Raw genomic sequence first — 18643 nt, forward strand, 5'->3', positions numbered from 1 at the left:
GAGGTTTCTGTTCGTCCTATGGGGAAGGGACCTGCTGCACTGACACTGAGGCAAGCTTGACCAAGAAGGGCAGTACTGCTAGAGTGTGAGGGTGTGGGACCTGAAGTACACAGGTTAGGAGACCAGTATGGGCTTTATGCTGCTTACTGCAGCTGGCTCTGTGTTTACGCCGAGAGGCAGAGGAGGGGAAATGACACTGGGCAGTTCCTTTGTTTCCAGAGAGGTGTCTCCTGTAAATGCTGCCTTTCAGGGACACTCTCTGACAAGAGCGAATAATCTCCTTTCTATGTGCCTGAGGTGCACTTCATTTTGTGGTTTCCACACTGTTGGCCCTGGATTGTTTTCCTGTTTTCTCTCCAGGAGCAACACATGCCCTCTGGACTCTATCACAGCCCAGCCTGCTGACTTTTAAAATTCCAGTCTTTAGAGACACGTGATTGGGCAGGGGCCTGTGCTGTTCTGGCGGAGGGCCCTGCCACACTGGGAATTAAATAAACTTCACTGAAAAGAGAATTTTTGACAGAGTGCAGGGGCATAAGACTTGGTGCAAGCAGGCTAGGCAGTCAGTTATGGGTCTGAGCTGCCCTGTGCAGGTGGCTCTGCTGTTTCAGCTGAGGGGCAGGGGAGGAAAATGGTGCCTGCAAGCTCCTTTGGCCCCAGAGAGGTGTCTCCATGCATGCTGCCTCTCAGGGATGTACTCCAAGAAGAGCAAATAATCTCTCCCTGTGTGCCCCAGGTGTTCTTCAGATCCCCTTTTTCACACTATTTGCCCCTGGGTCATTTCCCTGCCTTCCGTCCAGGATTAGGGAAGTACCTTCAGGGCTCTTCCCAACCAAGCCCACAGACCTTTAAAACTCCGGTCCGCAAGCCCTGCTGGTTGCAAGAACTCACTAAATTTCAGCCCCTCTCATTTTACAGCCGAAGGCTTTGGAAAAATGTTCTCCTTGTACTTTCCTCTCTGTATTCCTTTCTCACCTTTCTCAGCAACCAGGGCTCCCCTCCACAGCACCTGCGACCCATTTCTCCCCCAAACCAAGTGTCTACACTCCCTATCTTTTCTTTCATGTGGCTTCTTTTCTCCTTTTAGTTGTGGAGTTCTGTCAGTCTTCGGGTTGATTTGTGATGTATTTAGAATGATTTTATAGTCATCTGATTGTGTTCATAGGTCAAGCTGAGCCTAGGGTCTTCACCATCTTCTCTGCCTCCAAGTTCTTTATATCTTCAATATCAACCCCTTATCAGATATGTCATTTGCGAATATCTTCTCCTGTTCAGTATTTTTGTGTATGGTTTAAGAAAGTGGTCCAGCTTCATTCTTTTGCTTGTAGCTGTTCAGTTTTCCCCAATATTATTTATTGAAGAGCCTGTCTTTTTCCCATTGCACCTTCTTCTCCTTTGTCAAAGATTAATAGACCTTATAAGTGTAAGTTTATTTCCAGGCCCTATATTTTGTTATATTGGACTCTCTCACTCTCTCTCTCTCTTTCTCTCTCTTTCTCTCGCTTTCTTTCTCTCTCTCTCTCTCTCTCTCTCTCTTTTCCAGTTTCATGTTGTTTTGATTACTACAGCTTTGTAATATATCTTGAAATCTGGGCTCGTGAGACTGCCAGTTTCATTCTTCTTTTTCAAGATTGCTTTGGCTATTTGGGGTTGTTTGTGGCTACATAGAAATTTTAGGATTGTTTGTTCTAGCTCTGAAAAATGCTGGTGATATTTTGATAGGAATTGCATTAAGTGTGTAAATTGCTTTGGGTATTATAGACATTTTAACAATATTTGTTCTTCTAATCCATGAGCACAGAATGTCTTTCCATTTCTTTGTGTTCAATTTTTTTCATCACTGTTTTATAGCTTTCAGAGTACATGTCTTTCACCTCTTTGGTTAAGTTTATTCCTAGATATTTTATTGGTTTTGGTGTACTTGTAAATGGGGTTGTTTTCTTAATTTCACTTTCTGTTGTTTCATTATTAGTATATAGGAATGCAACAAATTTCCATACATTGACTTTGTATCCTTGAACATTACTGAATTTATTTCTCAGTTTTAGTAGTTTCTTGGTAGAGTCGTTCATGTTTTCTTTATATAATTATCAGTTTGTCTGCAAATAGTGAAAGTTTTGCTCCATCCTTGCCAATTTGGGTGCCTTATATTTCTTTTTCTTGTCTGCTTACTGTGGCTAGGACTTTCTGTAACATGTTGAATAAAAGCAGTGATAGTGGACATCCCTGTCTTGTTCCTGACTATAGAAGAAAAGCTCTCAGTTTTTCCCCATTAAGGATGATATTAGCTTTGTTTTGTTTTGTTTTTTTGTATATGGCCTTTATGATGTTGAGGTATGTTTCCTCTAACACTACTTTGTTGAGTGTTTTTATAATGAATGGATGTTGCACTTTGTCAAATGCTTTTTTTTCTGCATCTGTTGAAAGGATCATACAGTTTTTATCCTTTTGTTGATTGATTTATGAATATTGAACCACCCTTGTGTCCCAGGAATAAACCCCACTTGATTGTGTTCAATGGTTTTTTTAATATATCATTGCATTTGGTTTGTTAATATTTTATGGAGAACTTCTGCATCTAAGTTCATAAAAGATACAGGTCTTTAGTTGTTTTTCTGGTGGGAGGACTTTATCTGATTTGGGTACCAGGGTAATTCTGACCTCATAGAATGAATTTGGAAGGTTTCCTTTCTGTTCTATTTTTTGGAATATCTTGAGAGTAGGTATTAACTTCTCTTTAAATATTTGGTAGAATTCACCTCTATATTCCTCTGGTTCTGGACTTTTGATTGTTGGTAGTTTTTTATTTACTGATTCAATTTCATTGTTAGTAATTGGTCTGTTCAAAGTTTGTATTTCTTCCTGACTCAGTTTTGAGAGGTTATATGTTTCTAGGAATTTACTTGTTTTTTCTGGATTGTACCAGTTTGTTGTCATATAATTTTTTCATAATATTCTTTTATAATCCTTTATATGTGTGTGGTGTTGAATATTATTTCTCCTCTGTCCCTTCTGATTTTATTTATGTAGGTTCTCCCTCTCTCTCCTTCCCTCTCTCTCTGCCTCTGTCTTTCTTCAGAATAAGTCTGGCTAACAATTTGCCAATTTTGTTTATCTCTTTAGAGAACCAACTCTTGGTTTCATTGAGCAGTTCTGATGTTGCTATTGTTTTTAGTATCTATTTCATTTATTTCTGCTTTAATCTTTATTACTTGCTTCCTTCTACTGTCTTTGGGCTTTTTTCTTCTTTTTCTAACTCCTCTAGATGTGTGGTTAAGTTGTTTATTTGAGCTTTTTCTTCTTGATGTAGGCTTTTATTGCTCTAATCTTCCCTTTTAGAACAGCTTTTACTGCATTCCAAAGATTTTGGAACATTGTGCTTTAATTTTGATTTGTCTCTTGTATTTTTTGATATCCTCTTTGATTTTTTGGTTGACTGTTCATTGTTTAGTATCATGTTATTTAACCTTTGTGTATTTGTATTCTTTCCAGATTTTTTCTTGTGGTTGATTTCTAGTTTCAAAGGTTGTGGTCAGAAAACATGCATATGATTTCAGTCGTTTTGCATTTTTTGAGACTTGTTTTGTGGCCTGCTATGTGATCTGTTCTGAAGAATGTATTATGTGCATCTGAAAAGAATATGTGTTTCACTCTTTTTGGATGGAATGTTCTGAATATATCTATTAGATCCATTTGGTCCAATGTGTCATTCAAAGCCTACTGCTTCCTTATTGATTTTCTGCCTGGATGATCTATCCATAAATGTAAGTGGGGTGTTAAAGTGCCCTGCTATTATTGTATTACTGTTGATTTCCTCCTTAAAATTTGTTAGTTGTTGCTTTTTGTATTTGGGTGTCTCCATGTTTAGTGCATAAATATTTACAGTTATGTCTTCTTGTTGGATTGTTCCCTTTATGATTCTGTAGTGTTCTTCTTTGTCTCTTTTTACAGTGTTTGTTTTAGTATACTTTGTTCAGTATAAGTTTTGCTATCCCATTTTTTAGCTCCATTTGCATAAGTGTTTTTCCATCCCTTCACTTTCTGTGTGTATATGTCTTTAAGTTGGATATGAATCTTTTGTAGGCAGCATATATATATAGATTTTGCTTTTTTAGCTCTTCAGTTGCCTTTTCATTGGAGCATTTATTCCATTACATTCCAAGTTACTGTTGATAGGTATGTACCTTTTATACCTCTTCTGCTGCAACCCCTGTACTAGTTTTTAATAATTAATCTACCACTTTTACTTTGTTTATACCTGTGAAATTATTTTCTTTTCCTCATATTCTTACTCAAATTAATGGCCTTTCCTTGCCTCTCATAGAATTCCATTTAATGTTTCTCATAAGGCTGCTGAACTCCTTTAACTTATGTTTGTCTGGGAAATTCCATCTCTCCTATTCTGAATGATAGCCTTGCTGGATAGAATATTCTTGGTTGCAGGTTTTTTCTTTACAGCTCTTTGAATCTTCAAGGTTTCTGCTGAAAAATAAGCTGATAGCTTTATGGGATTTCCCTTATATACAACTGTTTTCTTTTATTTTGCTGCTTTTAAACTTCTCTCTTTATCAGTACTTCTTGCTGTTTTAAGTATTATGTATCTTGATGTGGACCTCTTTAGGTTGATTTTGTTGGGGGGGGCTCTCTGTACCTCTTTGGTGGATGTCTGTTTTCCTTCTCCAGATTAAGGAAGTTTTCAGCTATTATTTCTTCAAATAAATTTTATGCCCCCTGTGTCTCTCATCTCCTTCTGGTATCTCTATAATGTGAAGGTTATTATGCTTGATGACATCACTGAGTTTTCCTAACATCTTTTTTTTTTTTTCTATTCTTGTTTCCTTTTTCTGTTCAGCTTGGTTGCTCACCATTACTCTGTCCTCTAGCTCACTGATCCATTCTTCTACTTCCTCTAGTTTACTGTTTATTCCCTCTAGTGCCTTTTTAATTTCAGTTATTAAGTTCTTTATCTCTGGCTGGTTCTTTTATATGTATGTGTATATATACATAAACATACATATACATACATTTATATATGTGTTGAAGGTCTCACTGAGATCCTCTACTTTTTTTTCCCAAGTCTAATAAGTATCTTTATGATCATTAGTTTGAATTTCCTATCAGGCATATTGTTTATCTCTGTTTCATTTAGCTCTATTGCTGTAATTTTGTCTTTGTCTTTCATTTTGGACATCTTCCTCTGTCTTCTCACTTCTCATTTTGTCTCACTCTCTGTGTCTGTTTCAATGTATTAGGGAAATCAGCTACATCTCCTAATTTTTAACATAGTGGCCTTGTGTAGAAGTCCGATGGTTCCCTCTAGTACAGTGCCCTGTGTATCAGAACGTCGTGTTTCATATTTGTCTCCTGTGTATGTTGTGTGTGCCTTACTGTTGTGGTTGAGCCTCAGTCCTATTGGCTGCAGTGGCCCAGTTTGCCTGTTGTGGCCTAGGTTTCATTCCTGCACTATCAAGGGGCCAGTCTGAGGCTGTGTTGGGCTTGTAGTTGAGTCACACCAAGTGACTTATCTCATCCCATATGCTGGAACTGTGGCAGCACTGAACTGCAGGGCACCCTACTATGTTACCCCTGAGAGGCTTTCATTGGTAGATAGGGCCTGCAGTCAGGACAGATGTCTACCCCCATTCTGTCTGTTGAGGTTGCAGTGACCCTAACTATAGAGCTATCTCCTTATGCTGCTTCCTGAGAGGTTTTTGTTGGTGGATGACGCTGGCAGTCATATTAGATATCTGCTCCCAGCCCACTGTTGGGGCTATAGTCAAACTGATGTGTGTGGTTATCTTTGCCTCTTCCCAGAGCATGAGTCACTTTGGAGTGGTATTGGCCGGTCAAAGAGCCATAAGTTTCCACTTTAGATGGATTCCTGCTTAGTGGGGTAGATTTGAAGGGTCACTTATAGGAGAAAATGAGGGTTTAGTGCTCATTGTTAGCAGTGTATGTGCCAATGTTTGAAGTATGAGGACTGGCCTGAGTCACTTTGCAGGGGCTCCTTTGGGTGGGTTGGATGACGTGAATCAGCAAAAGAACAAGGGCAAGGAACATGGTGGCAAGCTTCATGGGGAGTGTTTTTTCTGGTCTCAGAGGGTGTCTGGGTATCTAGGCTTGGGGGAAGGGAGAGATAAATGGCACCCTTTAGTTCTTGGAGAAGTCTTCTAATGATCCCTACCCCTCCAGCACATTTTCTGAGATTAGTAAATAAATCACCTTCCCCTATATCCCAGGTGCTTTTCAAACTGCTTCTTCTATGCTGTATCTTGGAGGGGTTATTTGTTATACTGGCTCTTTAAGGACAAGCACTCAGTTTCCTATCACCCTCTGTCTCTCTCAGAACAGGGCCACTGATTTTTAAAGTTTCTGGTGTTAAGCCCCTACTAATTGTAATAACTTGCAGAATTTGGCCTCTGGTTTTCAAAGCCAAATGTAGGGGGACTAGTCTTCCCAGTGCAGGTCCCCCATGTCTGGAGTGTTTGGTGTTGGGTCTGTTCCTCTCCCTTCTCCATGCTTATGGTGTCCCTCCCTCTTGTGGTTAGTCTCACTGGTTAATTTGGTTCCTAACCAGGGCTCTTCCCTTCTTTCCATCTTTAGATGTGACTTCCTCTCTGTGATTAACTGTGGAGTGTCTGTTCTAGCAGTCTTCAGTTCATTTACTGGGTTAGTTACATAGATGTGGCTGTTACCTAAGTGTATCTTTGGCCTGGAGGAAGTGAGCGTAGGATCTTCTTACTCCACCATCTCCCCACATTCCTCCTTATAACTTTGTTTTTTTGAGTGATATTGGACTAAACACTTTCCTTATTATATGATATGATACTTGTAAAATTGGAATCCAGGTTATTGTGGCTTCATTAAATGAGTGGAGGAATGTTCTCCCAATAAATAGTACAAGTAGCAGTCTCTATTTTCAGAAAGCACTCTTTAGCATAAAAAAAGTTACAGATTATCTTCTTTATTTATGACTTGCTTTAACCAGTTCTTAATGGGGACTAGATTTCCTAGAGTCCATGCTGCCCAACATTATGCATATCTAATTTTGTGCTTCAGAACAGGGAGATACAGTACTCAAGAGAGAAGATCCCCAGAAATAAAATTACTGGGTCATGAATGCAAACACATTTTGATAAATACACTAAATTGCTTTCTAAAAACTGTTCAGTAAATTTTGACCAAATAGAACTTCCACAGTTCCAAATTTTCAGTCCTACTCAGTATTATCCTTTTGTTTTATCATTTATCAATCTAATAGGGGGCATGACACATCTCTCTTGTTTTAATTAACATTTCATTACCTGTTAAATTGAATATTTTTCTGTTTTTACTATTTGTATATTTTTCTTTAGATTTGCTGCTTATTATATTTGACTCATAACTTTTATAAATAATTAAATAAGGTTGTCATTTGAAAGCTGATTTCTATAAGCACACGTTATGGATAGGAGAGTATTTGCCAACTCTTGGTTAGAATAATTCCTTGACCAGTGTGTCTTAATTTTAAACTGGTGAGAAGCATTAACACACCTCCAGAAGGATTGTATATAGCCCTGAATGTATGGATAGATAGGAAGAGGAGTCACTGAGACAAAGCAAACAGTACCCATCCCAGCATTGTCCAAGTGGGTGTTTCCCTGCCAGGCTACCAGAGCCTGATCGTCTTCCACATGTCAGTCAAGTAACCAAAGCTAAATTTTAGCATAGATTCGCCAATACCACTTACTAATAATTTGGTTTCTATTTCAATCATAATGCTCTATTTGATTTGACAATTAATTTTCAATACCATTTGAGGGACACCTGGGTGGATCACGTGGTTAACATCTGACTTCAACTCAGGTCATAATATCGCAGTCCATGAGTTTGAGCCCCGCATTGGGCTCCATGCTGTCATGACAGCTCAGAACTTGGAGCCTGCTTCAGATTCTGTCTCCCTCGCTCTCTGCCCTTCCCCCATGTGCTCGCTGTCTCTCTCTCTCTCTCAAACATTAAAAAATTTAAAAAATACTATTTGACAAATTTATCCAATTTTCTTACAATTATTAACAAGTTATAATTTCTGGGTCTGTAAGTGTGTAGGCCAAAAATTGAACTGGGATGATTTATTAAGTTAATGCCAACTATAAGGTGTTTTGATGGCTGGCCCAGCTAAATGCCCTTTCTAGCTGTACCATTCTGCCATCCTTGTACAGAATGAGCCTTTTTTCATTTAAAACTTTAATGATTGCTTCATTTGTATTCAGTCATTTCCATGAGAACTGATATGTTCGTTAATCTTATTTATTCATCCGCAATACCTGGCATAAATTAATGTAAAAAATTGCATGAGGTTGCTTCAAGTTAAACAAAACTGAACATTACCACATTGAGATTATTAACTCTGTATCTGTTGTCTATTATCTATTATATCCTACTTGTCATTATTACCTAACCAATAATGAACATTTTTATAGCTATCTTGATTGGTTTGAAAGCCTTCGTTGAACATGGGATTATGACTTTTGCCTCTTTTGTAATACCTGTGATCACTCATTTTAATATTATTCATACAGCCTGGTTTTTTTTAATTTTTTTAACGTTTATTTATTTTTGAGACAGAGAGAGACAGAGCATGAACGGGGGAGGGGCAGAGAGAGAGGGAGACACAGAATCGGAAGCAGGCTCCAGGCTCTGAGCCATCAGCCCAGAGCCCGTCGTGGGGCTCGAACTCACCGACCGCGAGATCGTGACCTGAGCTGAAGTCGGACGCTTAACCGACTGAGCCACCCAGGCACCCCCATACAGCCTGTTTTTAATCAGTGTTAGTTTATTCATGTAACATCCAAAGAAGTAATCTCAAACATGAAAAACCAAATATGAAAACACGATCAGAGTGCTACAGAATACAAGGACTCATATAAAAATCTGACACTTAGGTATGGACAATTCAGTTTTCCACTGGCTTCTTATTACATCATTCTGAAATACCTTGTTTATATGAAACAGTAGAAGTTACCTAGAAATCAATGCTCTGGGTACTTGTATTCTCCTTATGACACTTGCTGTATGTGCTTGCGTGTTAAACTTCTAGCAGACTGAAACATTTGGTAAGAAATAGAAAATGATTGTCTTAGGGACTCACAAACTGTCCTAAGTAGTAAAAACAGAAGCACAGCCATATCTTTGGTTCACAAACCACAAATCTGAACTTAAAGCTGGCATAAATGGAATAAACTCCTCTTGGCATGGATTTGGTGATGGAATGATGATTCTGTGACTAATAAGGGACTGAATCCATCATGTTCACATTCCTTCTCCTATTCTTTCCATGATTTATTAGTATTCTTCTTAAGTTTCACTTAAAATTTGAGAAAAATAAGTATGGGATATATTTTCTAATCACTAATATATATTATTGTTACTACTTTGAAATATTCACTCTGAATTAATATTAATAAACAAACTCACTATTCAAATACCCTGCAGTCTTTTTCAGCTGATGGTAGGTGTATTACCAGTGGTATGATAGTCTGTATATTTAAGTGCTAGAACATTTCTCCCAGAAGGTGTAAGAGAACTCCTATAATTTGAACTATGAACTTGGTGATATTTATTGATGTGCTGTTTGTTTCAAAGCCAAAGTAGCAAAACTCAGTACTATAATTGACACTGTAGTATTTTAGGTATTTAAAATTTAGCAAAATGGTAATTATTATAAAAACATGATTTATAATTGTCAGTGGCTTCTTTGTGAATGTGGGATATTTGCAGCTATTTATAGGGGCCAAGTTAATAGGTGAAATATTGATAAAATATACTGATAAAAGTAGAGGAGACTTTTTGTTTTTGAAATTTATTGTCAAATTGGTTTCCATACAACACCCAGTGCTCATCCCAAAAGGTGCCCTCGGAGTCTTAATATAGCCTGTCATGTCAAAGCATATTCTGTTTTTAACTCAAAGAATGCTACCCCAATCAAGTCAGATGTGTTAACATATCTGCTTTAATATGGAGGTGATTTCAAAATGCTACAGGATGCTTTTTTAAACAATGCCTATATAAGGAGGAAAAAACTACTTAGGAATTTTAATATATGTTGTTGATTGTTTCAGGGAAGATGAGATGAGCCACAGAATATTGAAATAATATGAGATTCTGCACTTCATTTACAACTTCAGATAACTACAGATAGGTTCTATAACAATGAAAGACTAATCGTGATAGAAACACAACAATAAAATCACCTATGTGCATTACAAAGGACAATAATTAAGGATTTGTGTTACTACCTCACAATTGTCTAAAAGACTTGCTTAGAACCCACATGTCGGTTCCGTAGCTTTTTCATGGCTTCCTTTACATCTTTATTCCTCAATGTGTAGACCATGGGGTTAAGGACAGGAGTGAAGACAGTAAAAAACACAGAAATAAATTTATCAATTGGGAAGCTTTCAAAAGGCCAAATATAAATGAAGATTAATGGGCCAAAGAACAAAACCACAACAGTGATGTGGGCAGACAGGGTGGAAAGTGCCTTGGATGTCCCACCAGAGGCTTGCTGATGGACAGTAACAAGGATGATAGTATAAGAAATGAGCAAAAGGAGGAAGCAGATAAGAGAGAGCAGGCCACTGTTGGTTAGCACGAGGATCTCTAAAACATATGTTTCTAAGCAGGCAAGCTTGATCACAAGGGGAAGATCACAAAAGAAGTTGTCTACCTTATTGGGTCCACAGAAAGGAAGATTGACTGTGAATGCCAGGTGGCTGGCTGAATGCACAATACCAATGGTCCAGGAGACTCCCACCAGAATAGTGCACACCCTTCGGCTCATGACGGTAATGTAGTGCAGAGGTTTGCAAATAGCAATATATCTATCATAGGCCATGGCAACAAGAAGCACCATCTCACTACCCCCAAAAACATGCAAGAAAAAGATTTGTGACATGCATCCCTGGAAGGTGATGGTCTTGTGTTCATTGAGGAAATCTGCAATCATCTTGGGAGTGGCAAATGTAGCCTGACACACATCAATAAAGGAGAGATTGCTAAGAAGAAAATACATTGGGGAATGTAAGCGAGAGTCTGTAATTACTGTGAGGATGATAAGGATGTTTCCCAAAACCGCAGCTCCATAAAACACAGAGAAGAAAAAGAAGAGGAAGAGTTGAATATCTTGAGAGCTAGACAGGCCCAACAAAATGAATTCAGTAACCACTGATTTATTGCTCCATCCATTAACTGACTCTGGGCTGTTGAAGTTATCTATAGGAAAGAAAAATAATTAAAAATGGATAATAATAAGCCCTTTACCATATTGCAAATCAAGTAGATGTTTCAGTTCTAATAATTATAAAAATTATATGGTGAGGCTATAGGAAAATAATTATTCACATTACTGTTAGGAATTGATATTTTCCCTGTGATTATTTATATAATTATATGAATTGTACTTTACTTTTTGCATTTATGGGTTGGCACGAGAGGGAAAGAGAGAGGGAGAGAAGGAGAGAAAGATAGTTATTTATCTAACATGAAGTCAGTATGGAAGGGCGGAAGGTGTTGAGTATTTGCCTCTGGATTCTGACGTGTTTTTGAGGAAGAGTTCAAGGTCCCTATAATACTTTTAAAGATACATATGCTATACTTACACATTCAGATTTTGAATAGCAGAAAGTGAGCCTGATGCCTTTTACAGAATCTTGAAGGGAGAGAAAATTTAGGCCAAATGTAAAGAGATGGAAATCAGCCCAGTTAATTTGTAAATTATATCAGAGAAATGGAGTGAGATGTGGCCATGTATTTGAAATATCTGCGGTTAAAGAGAGAGTTAGAGAAATTGTGACAAACTAAATTAGTGTGAGCAACAGATTGCATTCACTTTTCTATATTAAAACAATTAAGTTTTATAGCAGTTAATTATACTATTAAGCAGTGAAAATGTATCTTCCCAGAACCTGAGAAGCACACATTTTTTAAATGAAAAATTATTCTTTTAGAAAGATGGGAATTGGATACAAGCAAGCATCACAGAAGGAGTACAACAAATAGCCGATGGCCATTTTAAGAGATGTGCAATCTCACTGGGAACTAAAGAAATAAGATTTCAATTAAAAAATGTATCCATCCGTAGAAGAATTGACAAAGATGATATGCATACATACACATATACACACAGTGAATATTATTTAGCCATAAGAAGTACAAGATGTGGACATTTGCAACAACATGGATGTACCTAAAGGGTATAATTCTAAGTAAAATAAGTCAATAAGATTTGAAAGGTGAATGCCATATGATTTCACTTATATGTAGAACTGAAAAAGAAACATAAATGAATGTATAAGGAAGGTATACATATATATATTAAACACACACACACCTAATGGAATATCACTCAGCCATAAAATAGGATGACGTCTTGCCATTTGTGGCAACGTGCATGGACCCAGAGGGTATTATGCTATGTGAAATAAGTCCAACTGAGAAAAACAAAACAAATGAATAAACAAACAAAAAAAATAGTCTTTTAATATCACAATTACACTATTTACTTTTTTCAATGATTTCCCTTTTATAACAATTGAATGTAATACTATTTAGTCTGCTCATCAAAGATGAGACTGAATGTAATTTTAATTAGCATGTTTCTCTCATGAACTTATCACAATAACAAAAGTATTTTCCAAAGCCTACTGAATATCATAATTGGTGTAATTAATTCATTCAACAAATATTCTAGGTTACTGCTCTATAACCTACACTTTTATAGATTCTGGAGACAAAGCAATGAAAGAAAAAGAAAACAGAAGTGTTTGACCTGCATGTAGCCTACATTCTAAAGGTGGTGGCTGGGCTGGCAGAGGTGATTAAAAATAAATAAAATATATATTTATGTCAGTTTGTGACTATGTTTATGGGAAAAAATCAGAGCAAAGGCATATTGACTGACCAGGTGATCAGAGAAAGCCATCACTAGGAGGGTTACATTTTCTCCCACACTGGGAAATTAAGAGCAAGCCTTTGCACAAAGGGCATAATAGCAAGCTTGGGTAATAACTTATTCATGTGAAATAAGCTTTCTCTTGGGAAACATAAGTATAATTTTAGCAGATCTGTTAGAAATTAAATGAATGAGAATTTGACTTTTACCTTATTATGGAATTAACAAATACATAATTATCTTTTCTGAATAGTATTCTACCTCATAGGCTTAAATACGTCCACAGTTTTCAGGAACTATAAATTCAGTCTTTACAATAAAGACCTGTATTTAAAACTATCCCTTTTATTTTCTAGAATGAAATATGGACATAATAAAAATTTATTTCCAAGTTTTTATTTCCATACATACACACCTATAAACAGATTTGAACGGCAATTTATTTTCATTTGAGTGTGCCAATTTTTTCATTCAAAATTAAAATGAAATAATTTGTGATTTCCAGAAGGAATCCTTTGAAATGAAGCTCATGGTCAGATCTCAGAATCTGGGAAGAGTTCCCTGTGTGTCTATATTAACACTCAGTGACAACTAGTTGAGATGATTTATTTATTCATGACATGACTTTCAAGTATTGAGGCCATTTAAAAATATAAAAATTACTAATTACTTTTTTAATAATACCTCATAGAATCTTATGCCTTTTGAAACCTCTTTTTGTATTATAGTTCTGTGTGTACAAGGTCTGAAGACAGTTTGCCAAGTGATAAATCTATTAACCAAAGTTTTCTGATCTTAAACCATTCCTCTTTGTCTACAGTTAGTTTTATTGAAGTGACTTTATTTAGTTCTATAATTACAGGCAGAATTTCTCTAAAACCATTCTAAAATGATTTTTTTCCATATTGAGATAATCATATTCTTATTGTGTAGTCAGTCTTCATAGAAAGGCAGATAGTGAAAATTTCCACAGTATGCCATAATATACATAGCACAAGTTTGAGATCAGAAAATCTGAGTTCAATTCCTGGCTTCACTACTAACTCTTTTTCTTAGTGCTTATCCATTTGTTCCAGCTTATTGAGCACCTACTATGATTATATGCCAAGCACTTTGTAGGCCTGCAGATATAATGATAATCAAAACAGAGAGGATATTTATCTTCATGTAATCACTGCAATTCTCTGAACTTTGTGTTTGTTACAGCATACATTTGAAAGAGGTGTGCAAACTATGAAGAGATAAATATTAGTTGAGTGAGCATACTATTGTGTTTAAAAATCAGATAATAAAATTTTACCTCTACTCAGGTAAAGTCAATCTGAGTGTAAAAATATCTGCTTCTGAGCAGATTAACAATCTATGAGATTTTAAAAAATGAAAAATAAGATTAAAATAAAATATTAGAATGAAATAATTTTTCATTAATAAATTTATATAATTTATTATAACGATGAAATGAAAGTTTGACAAAAAGGAGATACTTAAAAAGAGCCAGGTAGTGTTCTTTACAGATGTCTGTATTCATTTGCAGTTACTTCTACTCTTTAGAATTCTTTTTTTTTCTTAATTTTTTTTATGTTTATTTTTGAGACAGAGAGAGACAGAGTGCGAGTGGGGGAAGGGCAGAGAGAGAGGGAGACACAGAATCTGAAGCAGGCTCCAGGCTCCTGGCTGTCAGCCCAGAGCCTGATGCAGGGCTCAAACTCAGGAACTGCGAGATCATGACCTGAGCCGATGTCAGACGCTTAGCCAACTGAGCCACCCAGACACCACTAGTCTTTAGAGTTATTAAGCTCTAACCTATAAATGAAAATAGGGTAAACCAAGCTAGCTATCCTTGTGAAAAAGAGAAAGAAATTTTTTAATGTTTCATTATGATATTTATTTCATATTTAGAATACAGAGTTAAATAGTGCCCTGTCTTGGACATCAGGCTATCCTAGAAATAATCTTTCTTGGTTCCTGACTTTGGAAACTAACCAATTGGAAATTTCTACCTAAGATGAAAATACACTGAAAGCAAAACCAAACTTCCATTTAAAAAGAAATGTGAAATTTATATGTGGTAATTTTTGGACTCAGAAATTTATTTTTCTGAGCCAGAAGTTTAAAAGTATTCCAGTTAAACAGAAAAACAGAAGTTTACAAACAGGAGGTCAAATTGTTGAAGTTTCTTTGGGTGAAGCTCTAGGTTTTTTGGCTCAGATTCATAAACACAATAATTTTTTTTGTGATGGTTCTAGCGAGAAAAGAGTCAATGAAAAGAGTCAATGGAAGACGTGGAAGAGAAAGAAGATAGCCTCACAGTAAAGAACCATATTTATATAAGGAAATCTGCTTCTTGCCCCTGTGTATATAGTTAAATTGGAGAAAGGCTTTTGGATATGAAGGACTCAATTTAGTTGCCTTACACTGATATATGACTAATAATTACATAAATATGTATGATACAAGAGACTGCAAAAGAATAGAATTTGGAAAAGGTCCTTAGAAAGAAAGATCAAATTATAGTATTCTATATTGGTAAAACGCTGGAAAGAAAGAGCTTCTGCTAATCATAACAGCCAGCATTTTCTTAGTCAACTTCATACAAAGCACTGTGCTAAACACTTCATCCATTATCTCATTTATTCTTACAACAATGGCACAAAAGAAGTACTATTATAATCCTAACTATACAGCTAAATCTTAGCAGTACAATTAGTGTCATCAGGGCATAGTGCTAGTCAGTAGGAATTCTGTACCCAAAAAACACATATTTAACCACTACATATATTACTATATTACTAATATATTACTTACTTAATTATATATATTACCTGATAACTAAGAATCTATCAGGGGAAGTCTACCTGGTTATTAAGATGACAGTTTTGTGCCCCATTCTATTCTCTATCATTATCTCTGTACTTTGAAAATTATATACCAGTATGCTTACTTCTTCCTGGGTGTCTCAATCTGTCACCTGTGTTAGCAGTGACAATAACCAGACATAGTCTGATATTTTGTTTCAGATTTTAGAATCTCATCAACAAGCTCCAAATTCTCATGCTCAAGAAATCCAAGTCATCTTAATTCTAGTAATAAGTTTAACCTAGAATCCCTTTAACTCTCCAAATGATAACCTTTATATTTAATTTTTTGCCTGATGTGATTAATTTCCACATACCAATTTTGAGAAAAATGCCAGGAGAGTAATAACAGGTTGAAGAAGATAAATCTCCAAACTTTTTAAAGACTGAGTCACAAAAGCCCATAAAACAAGTATTTAAATACCATAGTACATGCTATATATCTTAGATAACCAGTACCATGGATTGCAGTAGCCAATTAACGAACTTCCTTTATGAAGTGAAGTCATCTTGCTGTGGGAGTTATTACAATTTCAGTTGGTTTACCCAAACACTAGATGGTAAGAATTTTTAAATTGTCTATAATTACAAATGTGGCATATATCACAAGGGGGAAATTTAGTGACCCAGAAGCTTACAACAGCTACATTTACTCTCATTTAATAATCAGTTTCCCTTCATGTGATTTCTTTTCCATTGTTTAGAGTGACTGTGCCCATAAGCACTAGGTCTTATGCTCAGAGCCTGAAGGAAATCTAATCAGAAAAAATGAAATCCGACAGTGGGGCTAAGAGAAGTAGAATTTTGTTTTTTTCTAATTCTTCACTTCTTTCTTTTCATGGAAATATTTATGATTAAGTTTTTAAACTCCATACTACACAATATGCTACCAAAAAAAACCCTCCAACTTTTTCAGTTGTCATTGCTCAACACCTGGTAATACATTAGAATCAGAAAGAAAGCTTATTTGGGCATACATGGATTGAACTGCTTATGTACACATAGCTTGCTTTTTAACATTGTGGAAAGATATTTCAGAGCAATAGAGGGGCTAAAAAGGTCTACAGAGAAGAGCAGGTTACAGAGAGAACATACTTAATGTTGAGACACAGAGGAACTGCCCCGAAAATTTGGCAAGTCTAATGGAGGAGCCCCGACTTCTCTTAGTTCTTAGCTAATAGACCACATACCTTCTTGGCATATTCCCTTTAATATTTCACAGATACTTCAGTTCTTCTGTTTCCAAACCTGTTTGTCCTTTACTCTGCCCCATCCCAGCTAATGGTATTTCTCTTTCCTGTGATTATGGTCAGAAACTTAGCTCCTTCCTTTTCTTCAGTTCCTTTTCAACCCTGCTTTTCCTTCCCCCCAAATATTCCTGATTTATCTACTTACTTCCCTCTTAACTCCATGGCTAAACCTTTGTTACCTTTCCCGTTAAGTGTCTCAAAGGCCTTCTAATGGTTTCTACCTTGTACCATTGATGTTTTCCAATCAGGCTTGTAATGCAATATACTTCCTTCTGCGGACTGCCTTTGCTGCATTCCAAAAGTTTTGGACTGTCGTGTTTTCATTTTCACTTGCTTCCATGTATTTTTTTTTTGTTTCTTCTTTAATTTCCTGGTTAACCCATTCATTCTTTAGTAGGATGTTTAGTAGGATGTTAAGCTTTGTATATTTGAGGGCTTTCCAAATTTTTCCTTGTGGTTGACTTCAGGTTTCATAACATTGTGGCCTGAAAATATGCATGGTATGATCCTGATCTTTTTGTTCTTGTTGAGGGCTGATTTGTGACACAGTATGTTATCTATTCAGAAGAAGGTTCCATGTGCACTTGCAAAGAATGTGTATTCTGCTGATTTAGGATGAGATGTTCTCAATTTATCTGTTAAGTGTGTCATTCAAAGCCATTGTTTCCTTATTGATTTTCTGTTTAGTTGATCTGTCCATTGCTGTGAGAGGGATGTTAAAGTCCCCTACTATTATTGCCTAGGTTTCTTTGTGTTTATTATTAACTGATTTATATATTTGGGTTCCTCCAATTTGGGGGCATAGGTATTTATAATTGTTAGCTTTTCTTGATGGATAGACCCCTTAATTATAATATGATGCCATTCGTAATCTCTTATTATTGTCTTTGGTTTAAAATCTAGTTTGTCTGTTGTGAGTATAGCTACTCCAGCTTTCTTTTGGCATCTATGAGCATAATAGGTATTTTTATGTCCCTTTACTTTCAATCTGCAGACGTTTTTAGGTCTAAAATTAGTCTCTTATAGGCAGCATATAGATGGATCTTGTTTTTTATCCATTCTGATAACCTATGTCTTTTGATTGGAGAATTTAGTCTATTTACATTCACAGAAATTATTGAAAGTTATGAGTTTACTGCCACTGTGTCACCTGTAGAGTTGGTGTGTCTGGTGATGTTCTCTCCTCCATTCTGTCTTTGTTGCTTTTAGTCTTTTATTTCTCCATTCAAAGAGTCCCCTTAAAATTTCTTGCAGGGATGGTTTAGTGGTCACAAACTCCTTTAGTTTTTGTTTGGGAAAATCTTCCTCTCTCCTTCTATTCTGAATGACAGCCTTGCTGCATAACGAATTCTTGGCTGCATATTTTTCCGATTCAGCACATTGAATATATCCTGCCACCCATTTCTGACCTGCCAAGTTTCTGTGCACAGATCTGCTGCAAACCTAACCTGTCTTCCCTTTTAGGTTAAGGACTTCTTTCCCTTGCTGCTTTCAGGATTCTTTCCTTGTCTGTGTATTTTATAAATTTGACTATGATATGCCTTAGTGATGGTCAACTTTGTTGAATCTAATGGGAGTTCTCTGTGCTACTTGGATTTTAATGTCTGCGT

The 18643-nt window shown here is 36.3% G+C and overlaps 1 protein-coding gene across 1 annotated transcript; it reads right to left on the reverse strand.

Annotated features, from left to right (window-relative positions):
• Positions 1–10285: 10285 nt before the first annotated feature.
• LOC122467890 (olfactory receptor 4K1-like) lies at positions 10286–15550 on the reverse strand. Its single transcript, XM_043554466.1, has 2 exons — positions 15540–15550; positions 10286–11213 (listed from the first exon to the last, which is right to left on the reverse strand). The coding sequence occupies exons 1-2, from the start codon at positions 15548–15550 to the stop codon at positions 10286–10288; spliced, it is 939 nt and encodes a 312-aa protein (XP_043410401.1).
• Between the last annotated feature and the right edge of the window lie 3093 nt (positions 15551–18643).

The sequence above is a fragment of the Prionailurus bengalensis genome, chromosome B3 (assembly GCF_016509475.1).
Source record: "Prionailurus bengalensis isolate Pbe53 chromosome B3, Fcat_Pben_1.1_paternal_pri, whole genome shotgun sequence".
Classification (NCBI taxonomy): domain Eukaryota; kingdom Metazoa; phylum Chordata; class Mammalia; order Carnivora; family Felidae; genus Prionailurus; species Prionailurus bengalensis.